This window comes from Onychostoma macrolepis, chromosome 07 (genome assembly GCF_012432095.1).
Source record: "Onychostoma macrolepis isolate SWU-2019 chromosome 07, ASM1243209v1, whole genome shotgun sequence".
NCBI classification, from domain to species: domain Eukaryota; kingdom Metazoa; phylum Chordata; class Actinopteri; order Cypriniformes; family Cyprinidae; genus Onychostoma; species Onychostoma macrolepis.
In genome coordinates this window covers 11,094,106-11,120,922 of record NC_081161.1, presented here as the reverse complement: position 1 = coordinate 11,120,922, position 26,817 = coordinate 11,094,106, and the positions used below count along the sequence as shown (strand labels likewise).

At 38.1% G+C, this 26,817-nt stretch overlaps 1 protein-coding gene across 42 annotated transcripts in view; it reads left to right on the top strand.

Moving 5' to 3' along the window:
• The window catches only part of ank2b (ankyrin 2b, neuronal), a 158,594-nt gene extending 131,777 nt beyond the window's left edge, over positions 1-26,817 (top strand). For 33 of the 42 annotated variants that reach the window (XM_058781273.1, XM_058781270.1, XM_058781285.1 and 30 more), the window contains 10 exons: positions 563-712; positions 845-1,025; positions 1,117-1,192; positions 13,583-14,737; positions 15,116-15,205; positions 15,692-15,775; positions 16,495-16,659; positions 22,952-23,140; positions 23,348-23,439; positions 25,094-26,817. In XM_058781273.1, the coding sequence (XP_058637256.1) occupies positions 563-712; positions 845-1,025; positions 1,117-1,192; positions 13,583-14,737; positions 15,116-15,205; positions 15,692-15,775; positions 16,495-16,659; positions 22,952-23,140; positions 23,348-23,439; positions 25,094-25,316 (2,405 nt within the window). In that variant the 3' untranslated portion in view covers positions 25,317-26,817. The remainder of the gene's footprint in view (positions 1-562; positions 713-844; positions 1,026-1,116; positions 1,193-13,582; positions 14,738-15,115; positions 15,206-15,691; positions 15,776-16,494; positions 16,660-22,951; positions 23,141-23,347; positions 23,440-25,093) is intronic. The other 9 variants (XM_058781303.1, XM_058781304.1, XM_058781262.1 and 6 more) reach the window with 5 other exon arrangements.

The window sequence follows — 26,817 nt, the reverse complement described above, 5'->3', positions numbered from 1 at the left end:
AAGCATGACAAATCTGCTCTAATACAGAGAGCACCAATAACAATGGGGTAACCATCATATTCATCCACGCTGTACAGAAGTGCCAAAAAAACAACTGATGTGAAAAAAATATTTTGCAAGTAACATGCAACTGTATGTTTCAATATCATGGAAACAGAGAGGCCAATATTCCGTAGTGTAGCTTTAATTATTTTTTTCTTCTTCATTCTGGCAGTTAACTCACCATTATTGTAAACTGATTAACTAAATGAGGAAATATGTTCTATGACTTTTTTTAAGTGATCAGACATATAATATTTGGTTGAAAAATTGGGTGAAAAATTACAATCAGACATGTAATATGAAATAGCCGTATCTCACCACCAGAACATCATAGAGACATGGGGCTAAGTAGTAATGCCCAGTATGTAGTAATGCCCAGTGTTATGTGCATAGTAAAAAATTATATTATATCGTTGTGGCAGCGGGTTCTGCCAAAGATGGAGGATCACTCACATTGTCTGGATGTCCGTTGCATTCTAGTAGACAAAAATATACATAACATAATCTCTCCACTTATCAGCAGAGAACACTTTGATGAAGACACTTACAAAAATAAATCGTATGGACATCGTTCATCTCATCGAAACAAAAATCATCCAGTCCAGTCAAGACCAGTCATCACACACCTATGCAGAAATTGAGCAAACCATATCATTGGATCATAGTGAAGGTATGGATAATAATGACTTATTAGGTTGCTGTTTTTTTTTTTTTAGAAAGTCACATTATATTATTTGATGATGAATCACTGCTTTTACAATGATTTTACAACATTTCTACAGAAACTATGTTGGCCTTGCAGGTTTTTCAGCCCTACAGGAGGACATGGACAGCCCCAGGCCAGGTCGGCGAACAGAAGTCATGAAAAAAGGATCAGAACTTGGGCCTCTGGTGGCATCTGTCGAGGATCTCTTCTGCAATGTATCTTCCCTTGATGATTCCCAGAAAGAGAGGCTGCTTACAGACAAAGAGATGGGTTCAGAGTAAGTTCATTCTATTCCTGACCGATACCATTCAAAATGTATTAATAATATACTGTAATAAGTTATTTAAATTTGATTCTCTATTTGTCAGGGTGGGCGGAGCCTCAGCACATAGTTCTGTTGATATGGTTGGACTGAGGCAACAATTCCCAGGCACTATAAAAAAAGTAAGTCCCTTCTTTACCCTGTACAAAGCTGTTCCCTGGAGACTGCAGTCTCACGTTTATGGCCCAGTTTGCAAAGGTGGTACTATTTCCAACGAATCATCAGACAATACACATGAAACTGTGAACGATCCTCTCCAAGAGTTAGGAGCTACTGGGGGTCAATTTATCCCAGTATCCACCCAACAAAATGATGAACAGAATGTCCCACCTATTAATTCAATGGAAGAGTACAAGCTGAGACAGAGACAAACAACCTTGTCAGATTTTGGGCACACCCTGTTGGAATCTGAGAATGCCGAGCCAGATTTCAATGAGTTGTCTGTGGAACTCAAGCAAGATTCTGAAGATTTTATTACCTCACCAGTCTCCAGTGCAATAAATTTATTTACATCCCCATCAAATGAAAAGACAGAAGTTACATCTGCCTCATCGAATAAATATGAGGTTGCACTTCCAAAGAAACCAAGTGAGAGTGAGGAGTATATACAGCGCCACATTGAGGAAATTTCTGACAGATTCTATAGAACCCTTTATGGTGAACGTTATGTCTTACCTGAGCTATGTGAAAAGAGTGTAATTGTAGAGACTTACAGGCTCCCTGAAAATGAGATTTCTTCTGTGGATGAAGGGAATAGTAACATCATTCCTGTCTGTGTACAAGAATCTTCAGATGTTTCCAAAGATAATGATGTTAATCAGTTTGGAATCACAGAATTGTCCACTGAAAGAGTACAAAGCATAACTCAAATAATTTCCAGTCCGCTTCAACAACCTAGTATGTCTTTTGCACTTGTAAGTGGAACAGACATTATAGAGAAGATTACCCATTCTACTCTCACTCAAATGTCACTTGATTCAGTTACTAAGCAGCCACATATGTTATCACTTCCAATAACTGATTCTGGTTCTTCAGAAGCAAGGGTTGAAACAGCCATGCCAATCACTCTAACCAAACCAACAGATGCTGAATGCACACAAACAGAATATATCACCTCAATATCAGCTGAAGTTATGGAGTGTAGACTTCTTACACCTGTATCTTTAACATCCTCAGTTGAGCTAAGATCATTGTCACCAAATTCAGAGTTTGAATATTTTGATAACCTTGGAATGACTTCATCTGAATATAGATCATCACCAGAATCAGTGGATTTTTTGCCTTTAGACTCACCAGTACCATTTGAATATAGACCGTCTTCACCAGACTCATGCATATTAATGGCTGAATTAAGAGTGTCTTCACCTGAATCTGTAACTTCAGTGAATGACTGCAATCTTCTCTCTGTTGACTCTCCATTGCCTGATTTTAGGCCAGCTACGCCTTTGCCAACTTTTGAAAATTACACAGCTGAATTCACAATACTTGTTGAAGAATACAAAACATTACATGCACCTGGTGAAAAAACGGTTCCTCTTACAGGATATACAGAAGATTCACTAGGAGCATATTATTTGGAGGTGACTGAAGACACAGAAAGACCTATTTCACCTGGTTCTGTGATTTTCTGCCGATCATTATCACCTGAATCAAATAGATCTTGGTCTCCTATGTCCATCGGTTCTGACATTTTAGATAGTGAACACTCCACTGAAAAAAGTTTTGAAAGCTATACTCCATCTCCTCATGCAATTTTGACTGAATTAAGAGCATCATCTCCAGAATCAACAGCATCTGTAAATGAATATAGAGTACTTCCCCCTGATTCCCCAATTCCATGTTTTTCAAAAGATGTGCAAAATTACTCTTTAGCACTCATGACAGGATACAGATCACCATCACTAAAATCTGAACTTTCAGACATAGACTGTGATCTGATATCATTAGAGTGTCTAGCTGGAAGTCGCCCATCATCCCCTGAATCAGTTGCATCTCTCAATAACCAGAGATGCCTTTCCCCCGATTCTCCTCTTCCCAGCTTTACTCAAACAGTGTGGGAAAGTTTCATACCCACTAAACTGTATAGATCTGATTCATTTGAGTCAGGCCTCTCAGATAATGAAAACAAACCAATATCAGAAGTATTGCCTGAAACCAGAATATCATCTCCTGAATCATTTACATCGATAAATGAACACAGACCCCTTTCACCTGATTCACCTGTGCCTGTATATAGAACCACATTACACTTTAATGTCATCCAATTTGGGAGCCAAAGAGACTCGTCTCCTGAATTAGAAACATCTGATATTGAATATTCGCATTGTGAGCCCTTGATCTGTGAGCCAAGATCTCAGTCCCCAGAATCATTAATTTTAGAGCCTGAACATGTTCCTTTGTCCACGGTTGTAGTGGAAAGTGTTACTTTTGAAGGCGAGCCAATAGATAAAACATACACTCAAATATTAGCTGCTAAGCCCACTGAATCAGTATACAATGAAGAACAAAGCGTGAGTGAATTGCCAAAACCAAAGGATACTTTTATGTTGAAAGCTATGCTCAGCAATCGTATTGCCAAAATATTTGATCCACACTACAAAGGCGGCTCCAAGCTTGTTGTTTTGGACAACACTGGAGATGTCTCAACAACTTTACTTGGTCAGAAAATAATATCCCCACCCTCTACAGAATCCAAAATTCACGATTCTTTTGAACAAAACATACCTGTCAAGTATACAGTATTTAGTCAGGATTTACCTCAGACTGAACTGAATTTTGAAAGTCAACGCAAACCACTTTCGTCACATCATCAATTTAGACCAATATCCCCAGAATCACTTGTGCTCGATGTCTCTCTTGAAGAAACTGAGTGTAGACCCTTGTCTCCTGAATCAGTATCATCAGTTAATGAGTTCAGGCCCCTATCACCTGACTCACCTGTAACTGAATACAGTGGATTTTTTTCTCAGAGTATTTTTCCAATAATCGGTCATAGATCCTGTTCACCTCATTCACTGTGCTCTGAAAATACAGAATATGAACCTTACTTGGAAGACCTGTTCACTGTAGAAAATTGTTTCAGAGCATTCACACCAGCATCAGACACCTCACTGAATGAGTTTAGATTGCTCTCACCAGACTCACCATTGCCACAATTTTTCACATCCCTTGAAACAACTCCTTTAAATAATTTTATGTCCTCATCCCCTGAATCGGCATTGTCAGAACAGGAAAATGAAGTAGATCTTTTTACTCCAGTGGCTTCTCTAGAATCATATGATGAACACAGACCTCTTTCTCCTGATTTACCAATATCTGCACCAGATTCTCCAGTACCTCAATATTATGCTCACTTTGAACTTACAACTTTTTACATATCCTCACCCCCTGATTCAATAGTATCAGATACAGATATACAGAATGATTTATTTGATGACATGATGATTGATCTTAGAAGGTCCTCATCAGAGTCAATCACATCACTTAATGAAAACAGACCTCTGTCCCCTGATTCACCTATTCCTGAGTTCACAATAGCCACACACACATTTATCATGCCATTTACAGGCTCTCGACCATCCACTCCAGAATCAGTCACTTTGGATGTTGAAAACGAGTTGTGTCAGTCCGACCTTTATCCAGAGCAAAGATCTGACTCTCCTCAGTCTATAATATCAGAGATTGAGATTAGACCACTGTCCCCTGACTCACCTGTGCCTCAATTCATGACATTACTCCTTCAGAGTACTTTGTCAGTAACAAGACCTAGATCGTGTTCGCCTCAGTCACTGTGCTCAGAGAATGCAGAATGCGAATGTTGCATTGAAGATTTGCTAACTATAGAATACCGACCAGATTCCCCCGATTCAATTTTATCAGACACCGACAAAAGACCACTTTCTCCAGACTCCTTGCCTGAATGGAGACCCATGTCACCTGACTCTGCCATGCTTTTGAAAGACATTAGAGGGTCTTCTCCTCAGTCAAATGGGTCCATGAATGACTGTAGACCCCTATCTCCAGACTCACCTATACCACAGTATTTTCCAGCACTCTTTGAATCAGTTTCTCTTACAGAATACAGGTCTTCATCCCCTGAATCTGCATTATCAGAGGAAGAATGTGAATTAAATGTTTTCAACCTAGATTCTTCTCCAGAATCTATAAATGATGAAAGGTTTGACTTTAGATCTTTGTCCCCTGATTCTCCAATAAGTCAGTATAATGCCTTTCATTTCGAACCAACAGTGGCAACAAGTTACATATCACTATCCCCCGAATCAATGCTATCAGACACAGATGTACAGAACGATTTATTTGATGACATAGTGATTGATCTTAGAAGGTCCTCATCAGAGTCAATCACATCACTTAATGAAAACAGACCTCTGTCCCCTGATTCACCTATTCCTGAGTTTACAATAGCCACACACACATTTATCATGCCATTTACATGCTTTCGACCATCCACTCCAGAATCAGTCACTTTGGATGTTGAAAACGAATTGTGTCAGTCCGACCTTTATCCAGAGCAAAGATCTGACTCCCCTCAGTCTATAATATCAGAGATTGAGATTAGACCACTGTCCCCTGACTCACCTGTGCCTCAATTCATGACATTCCTTCAGAGTACTTTGCCAGTGACAAGACCTAGATCGTGTTCGCCTCAGTCACTGTGCTCAGAAAATGCAGAATGCGAACGTTGCATTGAAGATTTGCTAACTATAGAATACCGACCAGATTCCCCCGATTCAATTTTATCAGACACCGACAAAAGACCACTTTCTCCAGACTCCTTGCCTGAATGGAGACCCATGTCACCTGACTCTGCCATGCTTTTGAAAGATTTTAGAGGGTCTTCTCCACAGTCAAATGGGTCCATGAATGACTGTAGACCCCTATCTCCAGACTCACCTATACCACAGTATTTTCCAGCACTCTTTGAATCAGTTTCTGTTACAGAATACAGGTCTTCATCCCCTGAATCTGCATTATCAGAGGAAGATTGTGAATTAAATGATTGCAACCTAGATTCTTCTCCAGAATCAACAGAATCTATAAATGATGAAAGTACTGACTTTAGATCTTTGTCTCCTGATTCTCCAATATCTCAGTATTATACCTTTCAAATTGAACCAACAATGGTTACAAGTTACTTATCACCATCCCCTGAATCAATACTATCAGAAATAGAAATGCAGACAGATGTATTTGAGGACTTGGTGATTGACTTTAGAAGGTCCTCATCAGAGTCAATCACATCACTTAATGAAAACAGACCTCTGTCCCCTGATTCACCTATTCCTGAGTTCACAATAGCCACACACACATTTATCATGCCATTTACAGGCTCTCGACCGTCCACTCCAGAATCAGTCACTTTGGATGTTGAAAACGAGTTGTGTCAGTCCGACCTTTATCCAGAGCAAAGATCTGACTCCCCTCAGTCTATAATATCAGAGATTGAGATTAGACCACTCTCCCCTGACTCACCTGTGCCTCAATTCATGACATTACTCCTTCAGAGTACTTTTCCAGTAACAAGACCTAGATCGTGTTCGCCTCAGTCACTGTGCTCAGAGAATGCAGAATGCGAATGTTGCATTGAAGATTTGCTAACTATAGAATACCGACCAGATTCCCCCGATTCAATTTTATCAGACACCGACAAAAGACCACTTTCTCCAGACTCCTTGCCTGAATGGAGACCCATGTCACCTGACTCTGCCATGCTTTTGAAAGATTTTAGAGGGTCTTCTCCACAGTCAAATGGGTCCATGAATGACTGTAGACCCCTATCTCCAGACTCACCTATACCACAGTATTTTCCAGCACTCTTTGAATCAGTTTCTGTTACAGAATACAGGTCTTCATCCCCTGAATCTGCATTATCAGAGGAAGATTGTGAATTAAATGATTTCAACCTAGATTCTTCTCCAGAATCAACAGAATCTATAAATGATGAAAGTACTGACTTTAGATCTTTGTCTCCTGATTCTCCAATATCTCAGTATTATACCTTTCAAATTGAACCAACAATGGTTACAAGTTACTTATCACCATCCCCTGAATCAACACTATCAGAAATAGAAATGCAGACAGATGTATTTGAGGACTTGGTGATTGACCTTAGAAGGTCCTCATCAGAGTCAATCACATCACTTAATGAAAACAGACCTCTGTCCCCTGATTCACCTATTCCTGAGTTCACAATAGCCACACACACATTTATCATGCCATTTACAGGCTCTCGACCGTCCACTCCAGAATCAGTCACTTTGGATGTTGAAAACGAGTTGTGTCAGTCCGATCTTTATCCAGAGCAAAGATCTGACTCTCCTCAGTCTATAATATCAGAGATTGAGATTAGACCACTGTCCCCTGACTCACCTGTGCCTCAATTCATGACATTACTCCTTCAGAGTACTTTGCCAGTAACAAGACCTAGATCGTGTTCGCCTCAGTCACTGTGCTCAGAGAATGCAGAATGTGAACGTTGCATTGAAGATTTGCTAACTATAGAATACCGACCAGATTCCCCCGATTCAATTTTATCAGACACCGACAAAAGACCACTTTCTCCAGACTCCTTGCCTGAATGGAGACCTATGTCACCTGACTCTGCCATGCTTTTGAAAGATATTAGAGGGTCTTCTCCACAGTCAAATGGGTCCATGAATGACTGTAGACCCCTATCTCCAGACTCACCTATACCACAGTATTTTCCAGCACTCTTTGAATCAGTTTCTGTTACAGAATACAGGTCTTCATCCCCTGAATCTGCATTATCAGAGGAAGAATGTGAATTAAATGTTTTCAACCTAGATTCTTCTCCAGAATCAACAGAATCTATAAATGATGAAAGTACTGACTTTAGATCTTTGTCTCCTGATTCTCCAATATCTCAGTATTATACCTTTCAAATTGAACCAACAATGGTTACAAGTTACTTATCACCATCCCCTGAATCAATACTATCAGAAATAGAAATGCAAACAGATGTATTTGAGGACTTGGTGATTGACCTTAGAAGGTCCTCATCAGAGTCAATCACATCACTTAATGAAAACAGACCTCTGTCCCCTGATTCACCTATTCCTGAGTTCACAATAGCCACACACATTTATCATGCCATTTACAGGCTCTCGACCGTCCACTCCAGAATCAGTCACTTTGGATGTTGAAAACGAGTTGTGTCAGTCCGATCTTTATCCAGAGCAAAGATCTGACTCTCCTCAGTCTATAATATCAGAGATTGAGATTAGACCACTGTCCCCTGACTCACCTGTGCCTCAATTCATGACATTACTCCTTCAGAGTACTTTGCCAGTAACAAGACCTAGATCGTGTTCGCCTCAGTCACTGTGCTCAGAGAATGCAGAATGAACGTTGCATTGAAGATTTGCTAACTATAGAATACCGACCAGATTCCCCGATTCAATTTTATCAGACACCGACAAAAGACCACTTTCTCCAGACTCCTTGCCTGAATGGAGACCTATGTCACCTGACTCTGCCATGCTTTTGAAAGATATTAGAGGGTCTTCTCCACAGTCAAATGGGTCCATGAATGACTGTAGACCCCTATCTCCAGACTCACCTATACCACAGTATTTTCCAGCACTCTTTGAATCAGTTTCTGTTACAGAATACAGGTCTTCATCCCTGAATCTGCATTATCAGAGGAAGAATGTGAATTAAATGTTTTCAACCTAGATTCTTCTCCAGAATCAACAGAATCTATAAATGATGAAAGTACTGACTTTAGATCTTTGTCTCCTGATTCTCCAATATCTCAGTATTATACCTTTCAAATTGAACCAACAATGGTTACAAGTTACTTATCACCATCCCCTGAATCAATACTATCAGAAATAGAAATGCAAACAGATGTATTTGAGGACTTGGTGATTGACCTTAGAAGGTCCTCATCAGAGTCAATCACATCACTTAATGAAAACAGACCTCTGTCCCCTGATTCACCTATTCCTGAGTTCACAATAGCCACACACACATTTATCATGCCATTTACAGGCTCTCGACTGTCCACTCCAGAATCAGTCACTTTGGATGTTGAAAACGAGTTGTGTCAGTCCGACCTTTATCTAGAGCAAAGATCTGACTCTCCTCAGTCTATAATATCAGAGATTGAGATTAGACCACTGTCCCCTGACTCACCTGTGCCTCAATTCATGACATTATTCCTTCAGAGTACTTTGCCAGTTACAGGACCTAGATCATGTTCACCTCAGTCACTGTGCTCAGAGAATACAGAATGCGAAACTTACACTGAAGATTTGCTAACTATAGAATATCGACCAGATTCTCCTGATTCAATTTTATCAGATACTGACAAAAGACCACTTTCTCCAGTCTCCTTGCCTGAATGGAGACCCATGTCACCTGACTCTGCCATGCTTTTAAAAGACAATAGAGGGTCTTCTCCACAGTCAAATGGGTCTATGAATGAATGTAGACCCCTATCTCCAGACTCACCTATACCACAGTATTTTCCAGCAGTTTTTGAATCAGTTTCTGTAACAGATTATAGGTCCTCATCCCCTGAATCTGCATTATCAGAAGATGAATGGGAATTAAATGTTTTCACCCTAGATTATTCTCCAGAATCAACAGAATCTATAAATGATGAAAGACCTGACTTTAGATCTTTATCCCCTGATTCTCCAATATCTCAATATTATAACTTTCATTTTGAACCAACAATGGTAACAGGTTACACATCACTATCCCCTGAATCAATACTATCAGGAATAGATATTCAGACCGATGTATTTGATGACTTGGTGACTGATCTTAGAAGATCCTCTTTGGAGTCAATTGCATCAATTGATGAAAACAGAGCACTGTCCCCTGATTCACCTTTTCATGACTTCACACTATCCACACAATCATATATCATTCCAGAGACAGGCTCCTGTCCAACTTCCCCGGAATTTGACTGTGTGGATGATGAAAATACACTTTATCAAACTGACTTTAATTCAGAGCAAAGACCTGACTCTACCCAGTCTATAATATCAGAAACTGGGGGTATACCACTGTCCTCTGACTCACCTGTACCTCAATTCAGTGTGTTATTCTCTCAGATTACTTTGCCAGTATTAGGACGTGGATCATGTTCACCTCAATCACTGTGCTCAGGGACTACAGAATATGAACCTTCTTTTGAAGAACTGTTTATCAGAGGCTCTTCTCCACAGTCAATTGTGTCCATGAATGAATGTAGATGTCCTGACTCACCTATACCACATTACTCAGAATTATTCATTGAATCAAGGCCAATAAAAGGACATGGGTCATCCTCGCCTGAGTCTATGACATCAGATGTTGGTTATGAGTTATATGAGTTAGAGATCAGTGCATCAAAATGTGAGTATAGGCTTCCTTCAGTGGATTTAGTATCAGAGAATGAACCCACCTCAGGTGAGTTTAAATCTCATTTGGCTTATTTTAGGGCATCCTCAACAGACTCTGACATCTTAGTTAATGACTTTAAATTGCTCTCACCTGACTCACCTGTGCCACAGTATTTCCCAGCACTCTTTGAATCAGTTCCAGATAATAGGTCTTTATCAGATTATATGTCCTCATCCCCTGAGTCTGGAATGTCAGAGGAGGAACTAAATGTTTTAACCTCAAAAGCTTCTCCAGAATCTATAAATGAAGGTAGATCTCTCTCCCCTGATTCACCTATACCCATGCCAGATTCTCCAATACTTCAGTATTATGCTTCTCACTTTGAACCAACAATGGTAGCAGGATACAGGTCAATATCTAGTCAGACGATATTATCAGAAATAGAAATGCAGACAGATGTATTTGATGACTCGCTGATGGATCTTAGAACATCCTCACCAGAGTCAATAACATTAGTAACAGAAAACAGACCACTGTCCCCTGATTCACCTATTCCTGAGTTCACACCATTCACATACACATTTTTCATACCAGAATCAGATTCTATATCAAATTCCTCAGTCTCTTTGAGTGATGAAAATGAATTATATCCATCAGACTTTAGTATAGGGCAAAGGCCTAACTCTCCTGAATCAGTAATATCAGAAATTGAGCCTAGACCAGTTTCCCATGACTCACTAAGTGATTACAGACAAATGCCATCTCATACAGCAATGTCTGTGGTAGATCATGCATCTCCAGAATTCTTTACATCGTTGGAAAAGTATAGAACATTACCTCCAGACTCTGTTCCACAGTTTTCTTGTATACATAAAATATCAGAAATAAATGTATACCGATCAGAGTCATCTGAGTCACCTACATCAGAGACAGACATTGAACTTTGGCCAATTGCATCTCAAGCTACTGAACAGAGACCCTCCTCCCCTGAATCAATCATGTCCTTGAATGAAAAAAGGCCATTATCACCGGACTCACCTATTTATGACTTTAAGTCATCAGTGTATGTAAATGTCGCCCCAAAAACCACATACAGATCATCCTCCCTAGAATCAATTGTATCTGATGTAGAATTTGACATGGCGAGCTTTGCATCTGAGGATGTTACATGGACTGAAAATAGACCCTTATCTCCTGCATCAGGTGAAATATCTCCTGTGGATCAATGTCATTTAGAAATAGAAAATAATCACACTGATGATCAAAGCCAAAAATTACTTGACCAAGAGCTATCCAACATTGCGACATATCTGCCATTAAACAAGACTTTCAGAATGATGCCTCAATATAAACTTGTGTACAAAGCTGTTCCCTTAGCATTAATCTCCCATTTGAATGATCCTCAATATAAAGGCGAAACTTTCTGTTCAAAGCCAGGTGTGTTTGAGTATGCTGGATGTAAAAAGAAGGCAAATAATGAATGCACTGAGCAATGCAATTATGACATTTCAAACAATGCTATATCTTATAGTGAAACATCCTTACCTTTTGATGCCAGTTCTCTGCAATCGCATGTACAAACAGAATCATTTGATTTATTTGGAAAAAATCGAGCATTTTCCACTGATTCTTTGTTTTATTGTACAAGTTTAAATGCATGTCTAATGGACTCTTCAGATAGGAGAGCCTCTTCACCAGAATCATATACATCTATAAATGAGTACAGGCAACTCTCTCCTGAATCTCCAATTTTTGAACACAGACCTTCATTACCATGGGCAGAGTTTTTGTTCGAAAGTCGACCCTCATCCCCTGAGATGATTTTCTCGGTAAATGAATTTCAAAGTCTTTCACCTGATTCACCTATACCTGAATACTCAACACCATCACCAGTTCCAAATGAACATACATCTGAATCTAGCGAGGTACTCATGCAACACAAATCCATTTTGAGTCCACTGTCCCCTTCAATAAGTAATGATGAAAGTTCTGATATGGACTCAGTGTATCCTGAATCATACTCATCATGGTACCCACTGCCACAATGGATTGTGTCTGAAAACAGACCTTTATCATCTATCTCAGATTTTTCAGACTCTGATTCTAGATCTTTATCACCTCAAATGTTCTGTCTTGAAACAGAAGTGCGAAACCCATCACCCGAAGCAGCAACATTAGACCCAGAACTAACAGAAACTATTACTCCAGAACCTTTAGTTCGTGAGACATTTTATCAACCTGAATCAGTGATTGAATCTGAAGATGAGTTTTATGAGAATTTGAATGATTTGTCATTTTCTGACATTGATGAGATTAAGGAAGATTTACCTATCTTCAAAAATGATCCTGCTTTGCTGAAACTAGTGACATTTGAACAATGCATGGAACAAATTGAGTCTCCATGTGAAATAGAGGAGCTTCCGTCTGTTTCTGAAATTAGGATTGAGCGTTCATTCGATGATGGACTACAACCAAATGCATCTCATGATATAGCATCCGAGCAAACACAAAAGGACACACAAAGTGTAACAAAGACAATTACTTACTGTGAAGAACAGGACATAATCACAACAAGTGAATCTGCAAATGAAGAAACTAGCAAAGGCCTCGAAATCCATAAAATAGATGAAAAGAGACACATGGAAAGTCCACAGCACCAAAAAGAAGATCTAGGACATGATTTAAGAAAACTAGCCCCTCAAGATGACAAAAAAAGGGTAAGAAGATAAGCATGCAGCTGTGAATCTTGTGCGTTCATAACAATGTATAAACCAAGAGGAATGTAGTGTCAGATCTGCCCTAAAACAGATTTTCACAGTTCTTGATCTACTAACAAATCAAGACTAAATAAACAACTCTTGAGGAGTGTGCAGCTTACAAGAGAATAGTCAGTTCTGAGAATGTTTACTAATTCACCATAATGATTTTGATGCAATTTTAAGACTGCATTGTTTGTAATGAGACTTACAGTATTCTCAACTGCATGTTTGAATCTTAGTATTAAGGGATGTCCGTATTGATGTTAAGGCATGCAATTTTTTTCAGTGTTTTTCCAATCTGTTGGATTTGTTTTATGTAATTTATACAAATAGGGAGACACATTGTTTTGTTTTGTTTCATTTCATTTTGCACAGGACAGTGTCTCAGAGGAAATTTATTTAGTGCCTCAAGTGAAAGATTCAATTCTAAGAAAAGAAGATACACCATCAATTTCAAAAAGTTTAAATTTAGCAGCATCCTTGATGACCAGTGAATCACCAAATGAGCCATATTTAACCACATATGTCTCCAAAATACCTGAGCACAACAGATCTCAGCCTGTCTTTGATTTGGAGGCCCACAAATCCACTCCTGATTCATCACCTGAAGAAACGAAAGCATTAAATGGATTGCAAGAAGTAAATTCTTTTCAGTTTCATCTTAAAGACTCTCACAGAAGAGTTGAACTAAATCGAATTGATTCCTCTGCATTTAGTTTGGGTCTTGAATCACGTGATTATAAAAAATTGCCCTCAAGATCTGTGAAAACACCAACAACAGACACTTCCATTTCACCTATATTTAACACATCCTCTTCTGATCAAGGGAATTCTCCAGAGTCCCACGAATTTCTAGGCAAGAGAATATCTTGTGCTACAGGGACTGTCCAGCTTTCCTCAGATTTGAAATGTGTTGTTTCTCAATTTGAACAGGCATCACCATCTTTAAGTGGTGAAAAGCCTGAATTAAGTTTAGTTTTTCCTGGAGCTTATCCACTTATAGCTGCTATGTCACCTTGTACTCTGGAAGTGACTCAGGAGCTGACGGGTGACCAGATGCAATTAGATGCCACTGCAGTTTTAGATGTTGACTCTCCACTTTACAGTCTTAATCTTAAAGCCAGGCCAAGACCTGTTCATGCAGATAGCATTGAGTCAGATGCTGAGTTTTTTGATTGCCGACAAACGTTTTCTGATACATCTGAGTCAGAGGTCGGATCATCAGAAGTTTTAGATGTTCCTCAAACAATTTACCGCGTTGAGGAACTTACATCTTTATCAAGCAGCCCTGAATATCTGACAGGCATCTCTAAACTTAGAGAGCACACACAGTTGAAAAAGGATGAGCGGCCCTTATCCTGGGCCAGTGAGGACCTACCCATAGTTCTTGAGCCAGAGGATGAATACACTGGTGAGGTTGGTGAGGAGAAGACTTTCCCTTATGATTATACAGGTGATCATTCATTTGCTGAAGAGCTACCTCCAATAGAGGGAGCAGAATATGATGACGATGATGACTCTCTAGGGAGGGTAAGCAATCTAGCATGACGTTTGCGCTCGGTTTCTGAAGGCAGAGTGTTGTCAGTCCTTGGCCTATGCTAACAAACTTACTCAAGCCATAATGGAACATTTCAAAATATTTCAATACCAGCAAACTAATATTTGGTGTTTTGATTAAAAATAACAAACATAGTTTATATGTGTGCACCCCATTGCTTACACTTAACTTAAGTAACTTAAAGCGTTGGATATAATGTGACAATTAATAAGCAGCAGTATTTTTCTTGACTGCATGTATAAAGAACTTCCAGAGTACAGGCTTTGCATGGTGTGACGTGCAATTACAGTATATGAGATATACAACAGTACTTAAGACATGCGACCACAATGCATCTCTGCTACTCTTAGGAAATAGCTGAAGAACTAGGTTTGCTGTCTGATAGTTCAGAGGAGGAGGTGTTGACCACCAGGGTGGTGCGGCGCAGAGTTGTAATTCAGGTACCTGTTGTGGGTGTGCGCTCGTGTTCTTGGACCCCCATTTCCATATTTTGGTGTGATGTTGAACAAAAAAGTATTTTCATTTTCTGGTACAATGATGTATAAATAAACATATGCATTAAACAGTAACATTATATTTAATTTCCCATAAAACAAATAAAATAAAAAAAATGGACAGTCCTGTCTCAGGACTGTCCATTAACATTTTCAATCTCATAGTTTGAAACAAAAAAAGAAACTATTATTATATGAATTATAGCTGAATATATACTAAGTAAAAAACAAAAAACAATGTGACTGTATATCAGTTTGAATATGGGTGGAGTTCATTTCCATTATCTTTCAGAAAAACTTAAAAAAGTAATGGGTGTCATTAATGAAACAGAACACATTTCTTTATCAATAAAATGTTCAATTAAAACAGCTTTTACAAACACATTAATTAGTTTTTTTTTTACATGTATATATTTGTATTATGTTTTTTAGGGTGACGAGATGCCTGACATCCCTCCTCAGACTGTAACAGAAGAGAAATACACTGATGAGTATGGAAACATGGTGGTCAAAAAGGTAAATTCTTTAACTTTCATCAATTCCGTGTCTTTACGCAACTGCTACAGTTGGTAATGTAAAAACCCTGCAGCATGATCCTTTTAGGTTGCCTTTAAAATAACATGTTATTTGAAAGAAATATGAATTACCTTATCATTTACAATAAAAATTTTGATTATATTTTCTTTTAAACAGTTCAAACTTACTTTAAATAGTGTTTATTGCTGTAATGAATTATGAACATTGGAATGTTTTGGTTAATATTTTAGGTACTTAATGTTTATTGGATTATTTTAGTGTCATGCATTTTTCTTCCTCTGATTGACCACACCACAGCTACAATGATAAAGACATAGAGAAACGATATCATTTAAAAAAATTCCAGCTGATGAATGATGAAACATCCCATTCAGAATCAGATCTGCTATGGAAATCTTGATTATATAAAGCAGCAGACAAGTGTGCTCTTAGAATAAACAGTGCTAGTGTGGATGCTTATATAGTTATCGTTCTTGGTGTGAACGGGCCTTTAGTCTCAGCCTCAAGCGTCACACCAACAGAATGACCACAATCCATTTGTAGAGAATATGATACATATTGCAAACACACAAAACACTTTTTTTCATTATTATTTTCTTAAAATGCTTGAAGATGGTAGCACAGACAGTATATCTTATGTTTAAAGTTTATATGATAACCTTGATCATTTCCAACCTTGTGTAATTTTCTTCACACAGATAACAAGGAAAGTCATCCGTAAGTATGTGTCAGCAGATGGAGTAGAGAGAGAGGAAGTGATGCTGGAGGGTCCGCAGCAGGAAGCTGTCACTGTGGATGAGGCTGACGGTTTCTCTAAAGTTGTGAAGAGGACAGTGGTGCGGAGTGGGGGAGAGCAGACCGAGGTGTGAAACCTCATTTGGATTTGTAAAAACAATACTATAATATGAATCAACCAACAATTCTTTAACATGAATATCAATCATATTTGTTTAGTGAATTGACATTCCTTCAGCAATTTCCATGCTTAATTGTGACGGTTCAAATATGTTGTTTGTGATTCTGTTATTTTCACTGTTCTTTTCTTTGTTCTTTCATATTTTATCTTTCATTTAATGGCTCATTTAATGACTCAAAAGTGTTCATTTAGAGCTGCTCCAGTGCAGTGGTTGAGTAATCACATGCCATTTTTCTGTCATAATGTAGGGAACCACTCATTATACATACTTTCTTTGCAATTGAAATTTCTGAACAAAAAAGTTAACTACAAACTTGCTAGCAATTTGAGTGAGTAAGGAATGTGTGCTTGACATTTGCTTCTGTGTTGTAGCAACTATACAGATGTGAATATTGAATTTATTATTCATATTCTGGTAACACTTTACAATAAGGTTCATTAGTTAAACATTAGTTAATGTATTAACTAACATGAACTAACCATGAGCAATACATTTGTTACTGTATTTACTAATCTTCGCTAACGTTAGTTAATAAAAATACAGATGTTCATTGTTAGTTCATGTTAGTTCACAGTGCATTACCTAATGTTAACAAGATTTTAATAATGTATTATTAAATGTTGAAATTAACATTAACAAAGATTAATAAACGCTGTATAAGTGCAGTTCATTATTAGTTCATGTTAACTAATGAACCTTATTGTAAAGTGTTACCCATATTCTATTAATTCAATGCATTTACATCATAGACCTTCTTAAAGGAATAGTCCTCATAAAAATTCAAATTGTCATCATTTACTCACCCTCATGTCGTTCCAAACCTGTATGACTTTCTGTATTTCTGTGGAACACACACAAAAAAAAGAGATATTTTGAAGAGTGTTGGTCACTAAACAGTTTTAGTTCTTATTCACTTTCATTGGATGTACAAAAATACAATGGAATCAATTTGAACTACAACCCGAATTCCGGAAATATTGGGCCATTTTTTAAATTTGAATAAAAATGAAAACTAAAAGAATTTCAAATCACATGAGCCAATATTTTATTCACAATATTACATAGAGAACATAACACATGTTTAAACTGAGAAATTTGACAATGTTATGCTCAAAATGAGCTAATTTCAAATTTGATGCCTGCTACATGTCTCAAAATAGTTGGGACAGGGGCATGTTTACCATGGTGTAGCATCTCCTCTTCTTTTTTTTAAAACAGTTTGAAGACGTCTGAGCAATGAGGTTATGAGTTTCTGGAGTTTTGGTGTTGGAATTTGGTCCCATCCTTGCCTGATATAGGTTTCCAGCTGCTGAAGAGTTCGTGGTCGTCTTTGACGTATTTTTCGTTTAATGATGCGCCAAATGTTCTCTATAGGTGAAAGATCTGGACTGCAGGCAGGCCAATTCAGCACCCGGACTCTTCTACTAAGACACCATGCTGTTGTAATAGCTGCAGTAGTGGTTTTGCATTGTCCTGCTGAAATATTATACACAAGGCCTTCCCTTAAATAGACGTCATCTGGAGGGGAGCATATGTTGCTCTAAAATCTTTATATACCTTTCAGCATTCATAGTGCCTTCCAAAACATGCAAGCTGCCCATACCGTATGCACTTATGCACTCCCATACCATCAGAGATGCTGGCTTTTGAACTGCTGATGATACGCTGGAAGGTCTCCCTACTCTTTAGCCCGGAGGACACGGCGTCCATGATGTAAGGAATTTATCCTTTATTTATAATTTTAGCTTTAGGGAATCAAATCGTAGAAATTCGATTTTGATCTGATTAATTGATATTAATCAAAATGTATAATTTATACCTTATTAACGACTCGACCAGCGAGTGTTAATACAGTATATTTTAGCAATTCGGCTTATTGTCGTGGCCACTATAATAATACAGAATTGGTTGGGAAATTTTGAGCAACAGGTAACACGATCTTTGGCAAATAATTTAAGATTTGAAAATCACGGCACCAGACTATTCATTAAAATGAATCGAGAGTTTATTTACTATTCTAGGATACAATACAAAACACATACACACACATACACACGTTCTGGCAAGATGAAAGCAGTTTGAAGAAAGTTTAAGGCTATTCTCTTTCCTGAGAATAAAGACGACCTGAAGACGTCACAAACAGAAGACTCGACTATCGCTATCTTTTTAAAGATTCATTCAATTCAGCTCAGCAAATAGAGATTGTTTGTTTGTTTACTTGCTTTGAGTTGAGTTGAAGGCTTTCCTGTAGCTCAAATAGTAGAGCATGGCGCTAGCAACGCCAAGATCATGGGTTCGATTCCCAGGGAAAGCAAGAGCTGATAAAATGTAAAAACTGTAACTTGAATGCTTTGGATAAAAGCGTCTGCCAAATGCATAAATGTAAATGGCTGTTCTTCTCTCTGGATGGTTGCTTGAGGGAAATCCCGGACTTTCGTGCTGATGTGTCGTTGTTGCGTGATGTCACTTGGGAATCCTCTTTGGATTGGTGGCTTCCTGGCAGCGCGAATGGCAAGGCTTTGAATTTCTTACGCTGCAGGTTTTGCAAGTTACTTTGGTCAGACGTGGACAGAGTGTCCTTTGAGATGTCCTTTGAGATGATCAGCTAGATGTTAAGTCTGTAGGCGGGTGAGGCGAGACCAAAGTTTCCAAGCAGCCAAGTTTCCAGCTCAGTTTTTTTCTTCCGCAACTTTTCCAAAGCTGGGTGTCTGTTTTTATCAGACTGATGTAAGTCCATCCTATTCACTGTCTGATCCAATCACATTGTCTCTGGAGGGCGGATCCCCGCCCAGCACGGCTCCGTTTCGTGCATACATTATCTTAATGTTTCATCCATCATGTGAGGAACATTTCTTAATAACTTCTTATAAAAGGATTCATCATTCATACGAGACTGAAAATCGACATATAATTCCTTTCAACTTCCGGCATTTGAGATAAGCTTTAACCCAATACTACACATGGCTATCTATTCAAAAAGGCAGTTATAAGGCAAAGATCAAACTAAAACACACCATGCATAACATAAAACACCAAGCATATATATAGATATATATAAGACATCAAACATGAGGTATTTGTCATATCGAATACCTATAATTTTACCTACTAAGCGGGTTAAGTCATAGATTAAAAAATATCCTAAGTTCTAATAACCACAGCAAGATAAACAAAACATCAAATACCACATTCATATATATATATATATATATATATATATATATATATATATTGTCTCTTGAGTATATTGCTTTAATAGCAGCAGTCTTTTCTTGATTGTCCTTTTGGCAAAGTCCATAAAAGTTTGGGTGCCTCTTTTGTTGTAAGAGAAAAGAGGCGCGTATTCTCTTGGAATGCAGCGAAGAAAAGGGAGTTGTTATGAGGTCATGAGGATGTCTGTGGTGTAGGTTTGTTGAGGTCTGGTCAACGTATATCTGTCTTTTCTTGTTGATACCATCATTGACTTATGGTCGAAAGCAGTCAGGGGATTCAGGGAGGGTCTGTGCTGGAGCTTGTCCAGATCCCACGTGCTTTGTACTGTCTGTTTATTCGACTTTATTTATGGTAAACCGGTCAGGAACAACATTGTCAGGAACAACTTCAAAAGGGTGGCCAGATCTTCTTCTCCCAGCTTCATGGGTCTCATGAGATGATAAGGAGAACAGGCAGGAAGCTAGTCAGATACTTTGGGCATTGTGTTGGTAATTTGTAAAATTTTACGACGCTGCGATGGAGAGTAAGATTCCTTGGAATGTTCTGAGTTAAGATTATATGTGTGTGTTCTTTTCGACCAGGTTCTACAGTGATTTCCATAAAGAATGTCTAATTTGAACTCGTCTGACCATAGAACACTTTTCCACTTTGAAACAGTCCATTTTAAATGAAACTTGGCCCACAGGACACGACGGCACTTCTGGACCATGTTCACATATGGCTTCCTTTTAGTATGATAGAGCTTTAGTTGGCATCTACAGATGGCACGGTGGATTGTCAAGTCAAGTCACTATTATTTGTATAGCGCTTTTAACAATGCAAATTGTGTCAAAGCAGCTTTACATCAGCTTGATATAAAGCTGGGTGGCTTTATATCAGCTTTACATTATTTAGATGGGGAAATAGTTTGTCGAAATAGTGTCATTCTCCTCTGGCCAGACAAAATCAGCAGTTTAAATCTAGGCAAAAGCAGAGTCAGATTGTGCAAAGGACTCATCTGGTTACTGTGGTCTTGTCCCGAGGGCTGTCTAGGAGACAGGGTCTTCACTGGGGATCAGTCTCTGGGGCTCATCTAGTTGTCCTCGTCTCCGCTGACGTTCAGGGCTGTAGAGGTCATCTCTAGGTGCTGATCCACCATCTGATCTGGATATGGACTGGATCTGGGTGGCTACAGTGACCTCGGAATAAGAAAGAAACAGACTAATATTAGCATAGATGCCATTCTTCTAACGATGTAACAAGTACATCGGGTGTTTTGGGAAGTGTTCCCAGTTCCGGTTGACCTAATTAATGCAGCCTAACAATCCTTTAACGGATTTGAATTATAGAAATGTGATAGTGTATTATGTGTAAGCCAGGTTAAAGAAATGGGTCTTTAATCTAGATTTAAACTGACAGAGTGTGTCTGCTTCCCGAACAGTGTTAGGTAGATTGTTCCAGAGTTTGGGTGCTAAATAGGAAAACGATCTCCCACCCGCAGTTGATTTTGATATTCTAGGTATAATCAAATGGCCAGAGTTTTGAGATCGCAGCAGACGTGAAGGACTATAATGCGATAAGAGCTCACTCAAATACTGAGGTGCCAAACCATTCAGGGCCTTATAGGTAATTAGCAAGATCTTAAAATGTATACAATTAATAGGGAGCCAGTGCAGTGTTGACAGAAGAGGGCTAATGCGGTCAAACTTCCTGGTTCTAGTAAGAACTTGGATTGTGTTTACCGACAGTGGTTTCTGGAAGTATTCCTGGGCCCATTTAGTAATGTCAATGACAGAATCATGCCGATGAGTGATGCAGTGTCATCTGAGGGCCCGAAGACCACAGGCACCCAACAGTCTTCGGCCTTGTCCCTTACGCACAGAGATTTCTCCAGTTTCTCTGAATCTTTTGATGTAATGCACTGTGGATGATAAGATTTGCAAAGCCTTTGCAATTTGACGTTGATGAACGTTGTTTTTAAAGTATTCCACAATCTTTTTACGTTATAGCAGGATGGATTCTGATTGGCTGTCAATGTTTGTTTCATTCATCAGCTGGAAAAAATCATTCTGAAAGTGATTCCAACGATATCGTTTCTCTGTGCCTTTAATGTTATAGTTGTGGTGTGTACTGTGCTATTCTCTAATAGATGTTCTCCCAGCTGAATTCTTTTCAAAATATCTTGCTTTTTCAACCCTTTGTTGCCCCCGTGCCAACTTTTTTTAAGACCTGTAGCAGGCATCAAATTTGAAATGAGCTCATTTAGTGAATAAAAGTGTAAACATTTGTTATGTTCTCTGTGTTCTGTTGTGAATAAAATATTGGCTCATGTGATTTGAAAGTCTTTTAGTTTTCATTTTATTGAAAAAAAAAACAAAACAAAAAAAACATTCCAACATTTAGGGAATTCGGGTTGTACACTAGTCAACACTTGAAGGGGATCAAAACCTTTCATCAAAGTTGTGCTAAAACCAAAATGCATTCTTGTCTTTGTACAACTTTGATGAACTCTTTTGATCCACTTTAAATGTTCACTACTTTAAAACTGTTTGGTTATTAAAATTCTTTTGTGTTCAGCAGAAAGAAAGAAAACTATGGTGGCCAAGAGAGCTCAACGCGATGCAACTTCAGAAAACACATGCAAATAGAAAAAGCACCATCAAATCAAGAAAACATCTTCATCAGTTTGACAGCGGGTGCTGCAAATGCTCACAACGCGAACAAATAAAGAAATGCGCTGCAAATGCTCACAACACAACCAAATAAAGAATTTTATTTGCAGCGCTTTTCTTTGTTTGGTTGTGTTGTGAGTATTTGCAGTGCTTTCTTTATTTGGTTGTGTTGTGAGCATTTGCAGCATGTGTGTTGTCAAATTAGGTTGTTTTCATAATTTGCAGGTGTTTTTTTTTCTATTTGCTGTGTGTTAAGCTCTCTCGGCCACCGTAGAAAACCCTGGTTAAAAACTTCTAATTCATTACCACACAGAGTATAGGCCTCCTCTGTAAAGGTAATGCTAATCATTTAACATCTTGTCTATGAATTTCAGGTAACCTTCTCTGAACCTCTATCTTACATTGGGGCGACTTCTTCTGAGTTCGAGGAAGAGCCTGCCCAAGGTCGGAAGGTCAGCAAAGTCATCAAAACTATGGTAGTGCAAGGTGAACGAATGGAAAAACAAATAGGAGACCCTTCACTCTCATTGGATCTCCCATCAGCCAAAGACGACTTTGAAAAGGTCTAGATATTTGGTTCTTGTCTAATGCAGTGACATTTAAACATTTTATGAATGGTATCCAAATACTTTATTGGTCAGTAAATACTATAGTAAATATTATGTATGCCCTATAGCTTTATTTTCAACACTAGCTGACTGTTCAAGAGGTAAAATGTCTTATGTTTGCATTCTCTTCTTGGCTCAGTAATTTCTCTCTCATATGTCTAGGCCTTAAGCTATGTAGGAAGCTTTGGAAAAGTGCATCTGCCTCATTTAGTTGAGAGAGAGATGGTCAAAGAGGATGGATCAGTGGTCAGAAGGTCTGGACACTAGCATGTCCGTTTAACATGTAGCTGTTTAGGAGAATGGTGTGATAATAAAAGAGAAGTTACTAATACCTAATACCTAAGATGTCCTCTTATGCCCCTTTTTACAAGAATGATGTCCGCAGATAAGGGGCCTCATTTATAAAATGTTGCGCAGAAAACGTCCTAAATCAGAAATGCGTATGTGCGATTCATAGAATGAATGTATGAACAGAAAACGAGCGTACGCGCCTCTTTCAGATGTGAAATCTATGAATTGCAAATTATCTTGAACTTGCGCGCAATTGAATGGTTTCAGCTCTCTGCCTTGTAAACGACTCCTAATTAATATCATTAACATATAAAATATCATCATAATTTAGAACAGCGACCTGCAAAAAATCTGCATTACTCTGACAATAAAAAGTGTGTACGTCTGCTCGGACCCTGATGTGACGCTAAGCACTTTTCCACGTCAAAGACCGTTTTTATAAATATGAGCGTTGGCGTGGATTTAAGCGTACGCACACTCTAAGATCAAATCTGTGCGTACGCACGCTTTATAAATGAGGCCCAGTGTCTCTGAAGTTTCAGCTCAAAATGTCCCACAGATCATTTATTATACCATGCTGTAAACGGCCCCGTTTTTGCCTGGAAGAAAAAACATACTGTTTTTTAAAGCTTATGTTCCAAAACATGTGGATGTAAACAGCTGCATGTGTATCAGTCTATTAGATCTGTGAAATGTCTCTTGGATATCTTGGACATGACGATTCAACCAAGCACACTTTTTTTGCCTTGGGTGGCAATTTACTTAAATTCAGGGTATTTATACGTTCCAGGAAAAAAAAATCTCAGGACTACAATCGAGGCATTTGAGAAAGTTTAGAAACAACACTTATTGATATAATGAATAACTTCCTTTGGCATGGACTTTGTGCTTTTAAGATCCGTTTCATGCACAAACAGCAACATTACACTCTAAAAAGGAAGTTGAAAATGTAAAATAGCATAATAGGACCCCTTTAACATAGACTGTTTTCACAGTTTATTGATAATTTCAAAAAGGGTATGATGCTAAATCAAAAAGTTTGGTGTTTAATATGAGAGGTTATGCTGATCAAAATGGCATTGCAGAGGCATGTTTGTGATAAAAACCAACCTGCTTTGTATCCTTCTAAGCTACAGTGTGTTATTTTACTAACATATTCTTATACTCACTTGAGCCATTGCCAAGCTCCACATCCATTTCGTTTTGCATGCTGAAAAGTTTTCTAGAACATCAGATTGGGACACAGTTTTTACAAATGCATTCAATGTTTGTTTTTTGTTTGTCTTTTTTTTTTTTTTTTTACTGTACCAGTTTATATCAGCACATATTTGTTGGTTAGTTCAGGCTGGTTTGCTGCTGGTCTGGTAGACCAGTATTACCATGTTTTTTTGTTTTTTTTTCGCAACCTGCAGAAAACACAGTCTATTGCCTCTATTTCGACCTGAATTCATGTATAAATTAATTAAAGATAAATTAAAGGTAAACAGCTACTAACGTAAGTGATGTTTACATTTGCAGTTATATATTTTAATGTCTGGAGAGTGTCACTAAACTGTTATTCAAAGGAATGACTAACAAGATTATCATATAATGAACTAGTAATTTGTTGATTTGTAGGACCCGGATGCATAAGATGCGCACTCAGAAAAGCACAGTAGTGAAGGATGGCCAAGCCAAACAAATCCACCTGGAACGAATGGAGGACACCCTGGATTCCCTGCGACCCGATGACCTACAGCAGCACCTGCATCAGCTGCTTCAACGCTACTGTACCCCAGAGGTGACCGAAGAGCCTGATGCAGGACAAGATTCAGACGCAGGGGAGCAGGACAAACAATAAGGCACCACCTCCTGCTGTATGTGTGTTTGGTTGCGGCAGGCATTTAATACAAATTTCTGCATATTTATGTCTGTAGCCCTTTCTAATAATGAAATGATTCTTCACTTGCTTACCAGATCCCCTTATATTATTTATTGCTTGATCTTTTCATTCATGGCAAATTAACTGCATTATGGCTGAATGTCGTTTTTGTTTTGTTCCTGACTGAATTTAATTTCTCATTTTGTGACCAAAGATAGTGTTACCAGAATTGCTGAGTGATTTGTATGAAACATTGATGTTTTTTTGTGTGTGTGCGTGTCATTTTGGTTGCTGTGGTACCGTAGAAGCAGAACTAAACATTATAATAAAAATGGTTATGGGTCAGTTTGGATGCTGAACTCATTGTCTGGCCACTAAAGGTGTGAAGACATTTGTAAATAATGGACTTTGATTGAAAATGTTTAAAAACACTGTCATATACTCTTTTGTCTCCTGTAATTGCTGTACAACTGCATCTATGGACTGCTGTAATTAAAACATGTCAGATTACTTGCTCAAAATCTCACAACAGACCTGATAAAATATCATCAAAATATCTTTGGGGCATGTGAGTTTGTAACCACAGTTAATCAAGTGCAAGCAATCAGCTATCTGATATAACTGGCTATGTATTTATACTGGCTATGACTGAGATTTAAAAGCAACAAATAAATATCATGCTGTAGTCTTTCTTAATCCCAGAATGCGTCTGAATGGTTTTTACACAGATTACGTGAGAATTTATCAGTTTTAAGTGAAAGAATGCTGTCATTATCTACACATCCAGTTATTTTGTGTCACTGACCTATTTGTTTTCACTGTCTAACCTTTGTACAGAATAATGTGTGTGTTCTCAGATCTCTTCTGTGACAATGGAATTATGTTTATTGAATTCTTTTTTTTTTTTTTTTTTTCCTCTTTGAATGAATGTTACATTGATCCCATTTTCTGTTTTGTGCAGTCCCAGTTTTTTTTTTTTTTTTAAGTATGACTGAATTCAATGATAATTTGAGTCCCCCTCCAAAACTGTGCTTGTGGGCTTGACTTGTATCTTCCCTATTTGTGATGCTCCTCTAGGTGCTTACAGTAGAACTCAGAACAGGGAGGGAAAGTGATTAAAAATTTGCCTGTTTTGTTTTTTTTTTTTCCTCTGCTGTTGCAATTCTGTAAAATAATAACAATAATAATAAAAAAATGAAATGTTAATCTCACTGTTACCTTATCTTCTATTAGGAAAAATATGCTGCATTTAAGAAATTTTAGAAATTTGTGTTTAACAAAGACATTTCATAGGAGACAGGCAAATGTTGCCTTAATTGAGCTTTGATTCAATTTCTTTTAACAATTTAACTTACATTTTGTAATGTTTTGAGAACATACACTACTACTTAAAAGTCTGGTTTTACTGTACTTTACTGAATTCATGTTTCTCATAAGTTTGAATCAAAGACATGCTAAAATGAATTAAAGCCTGAATTTT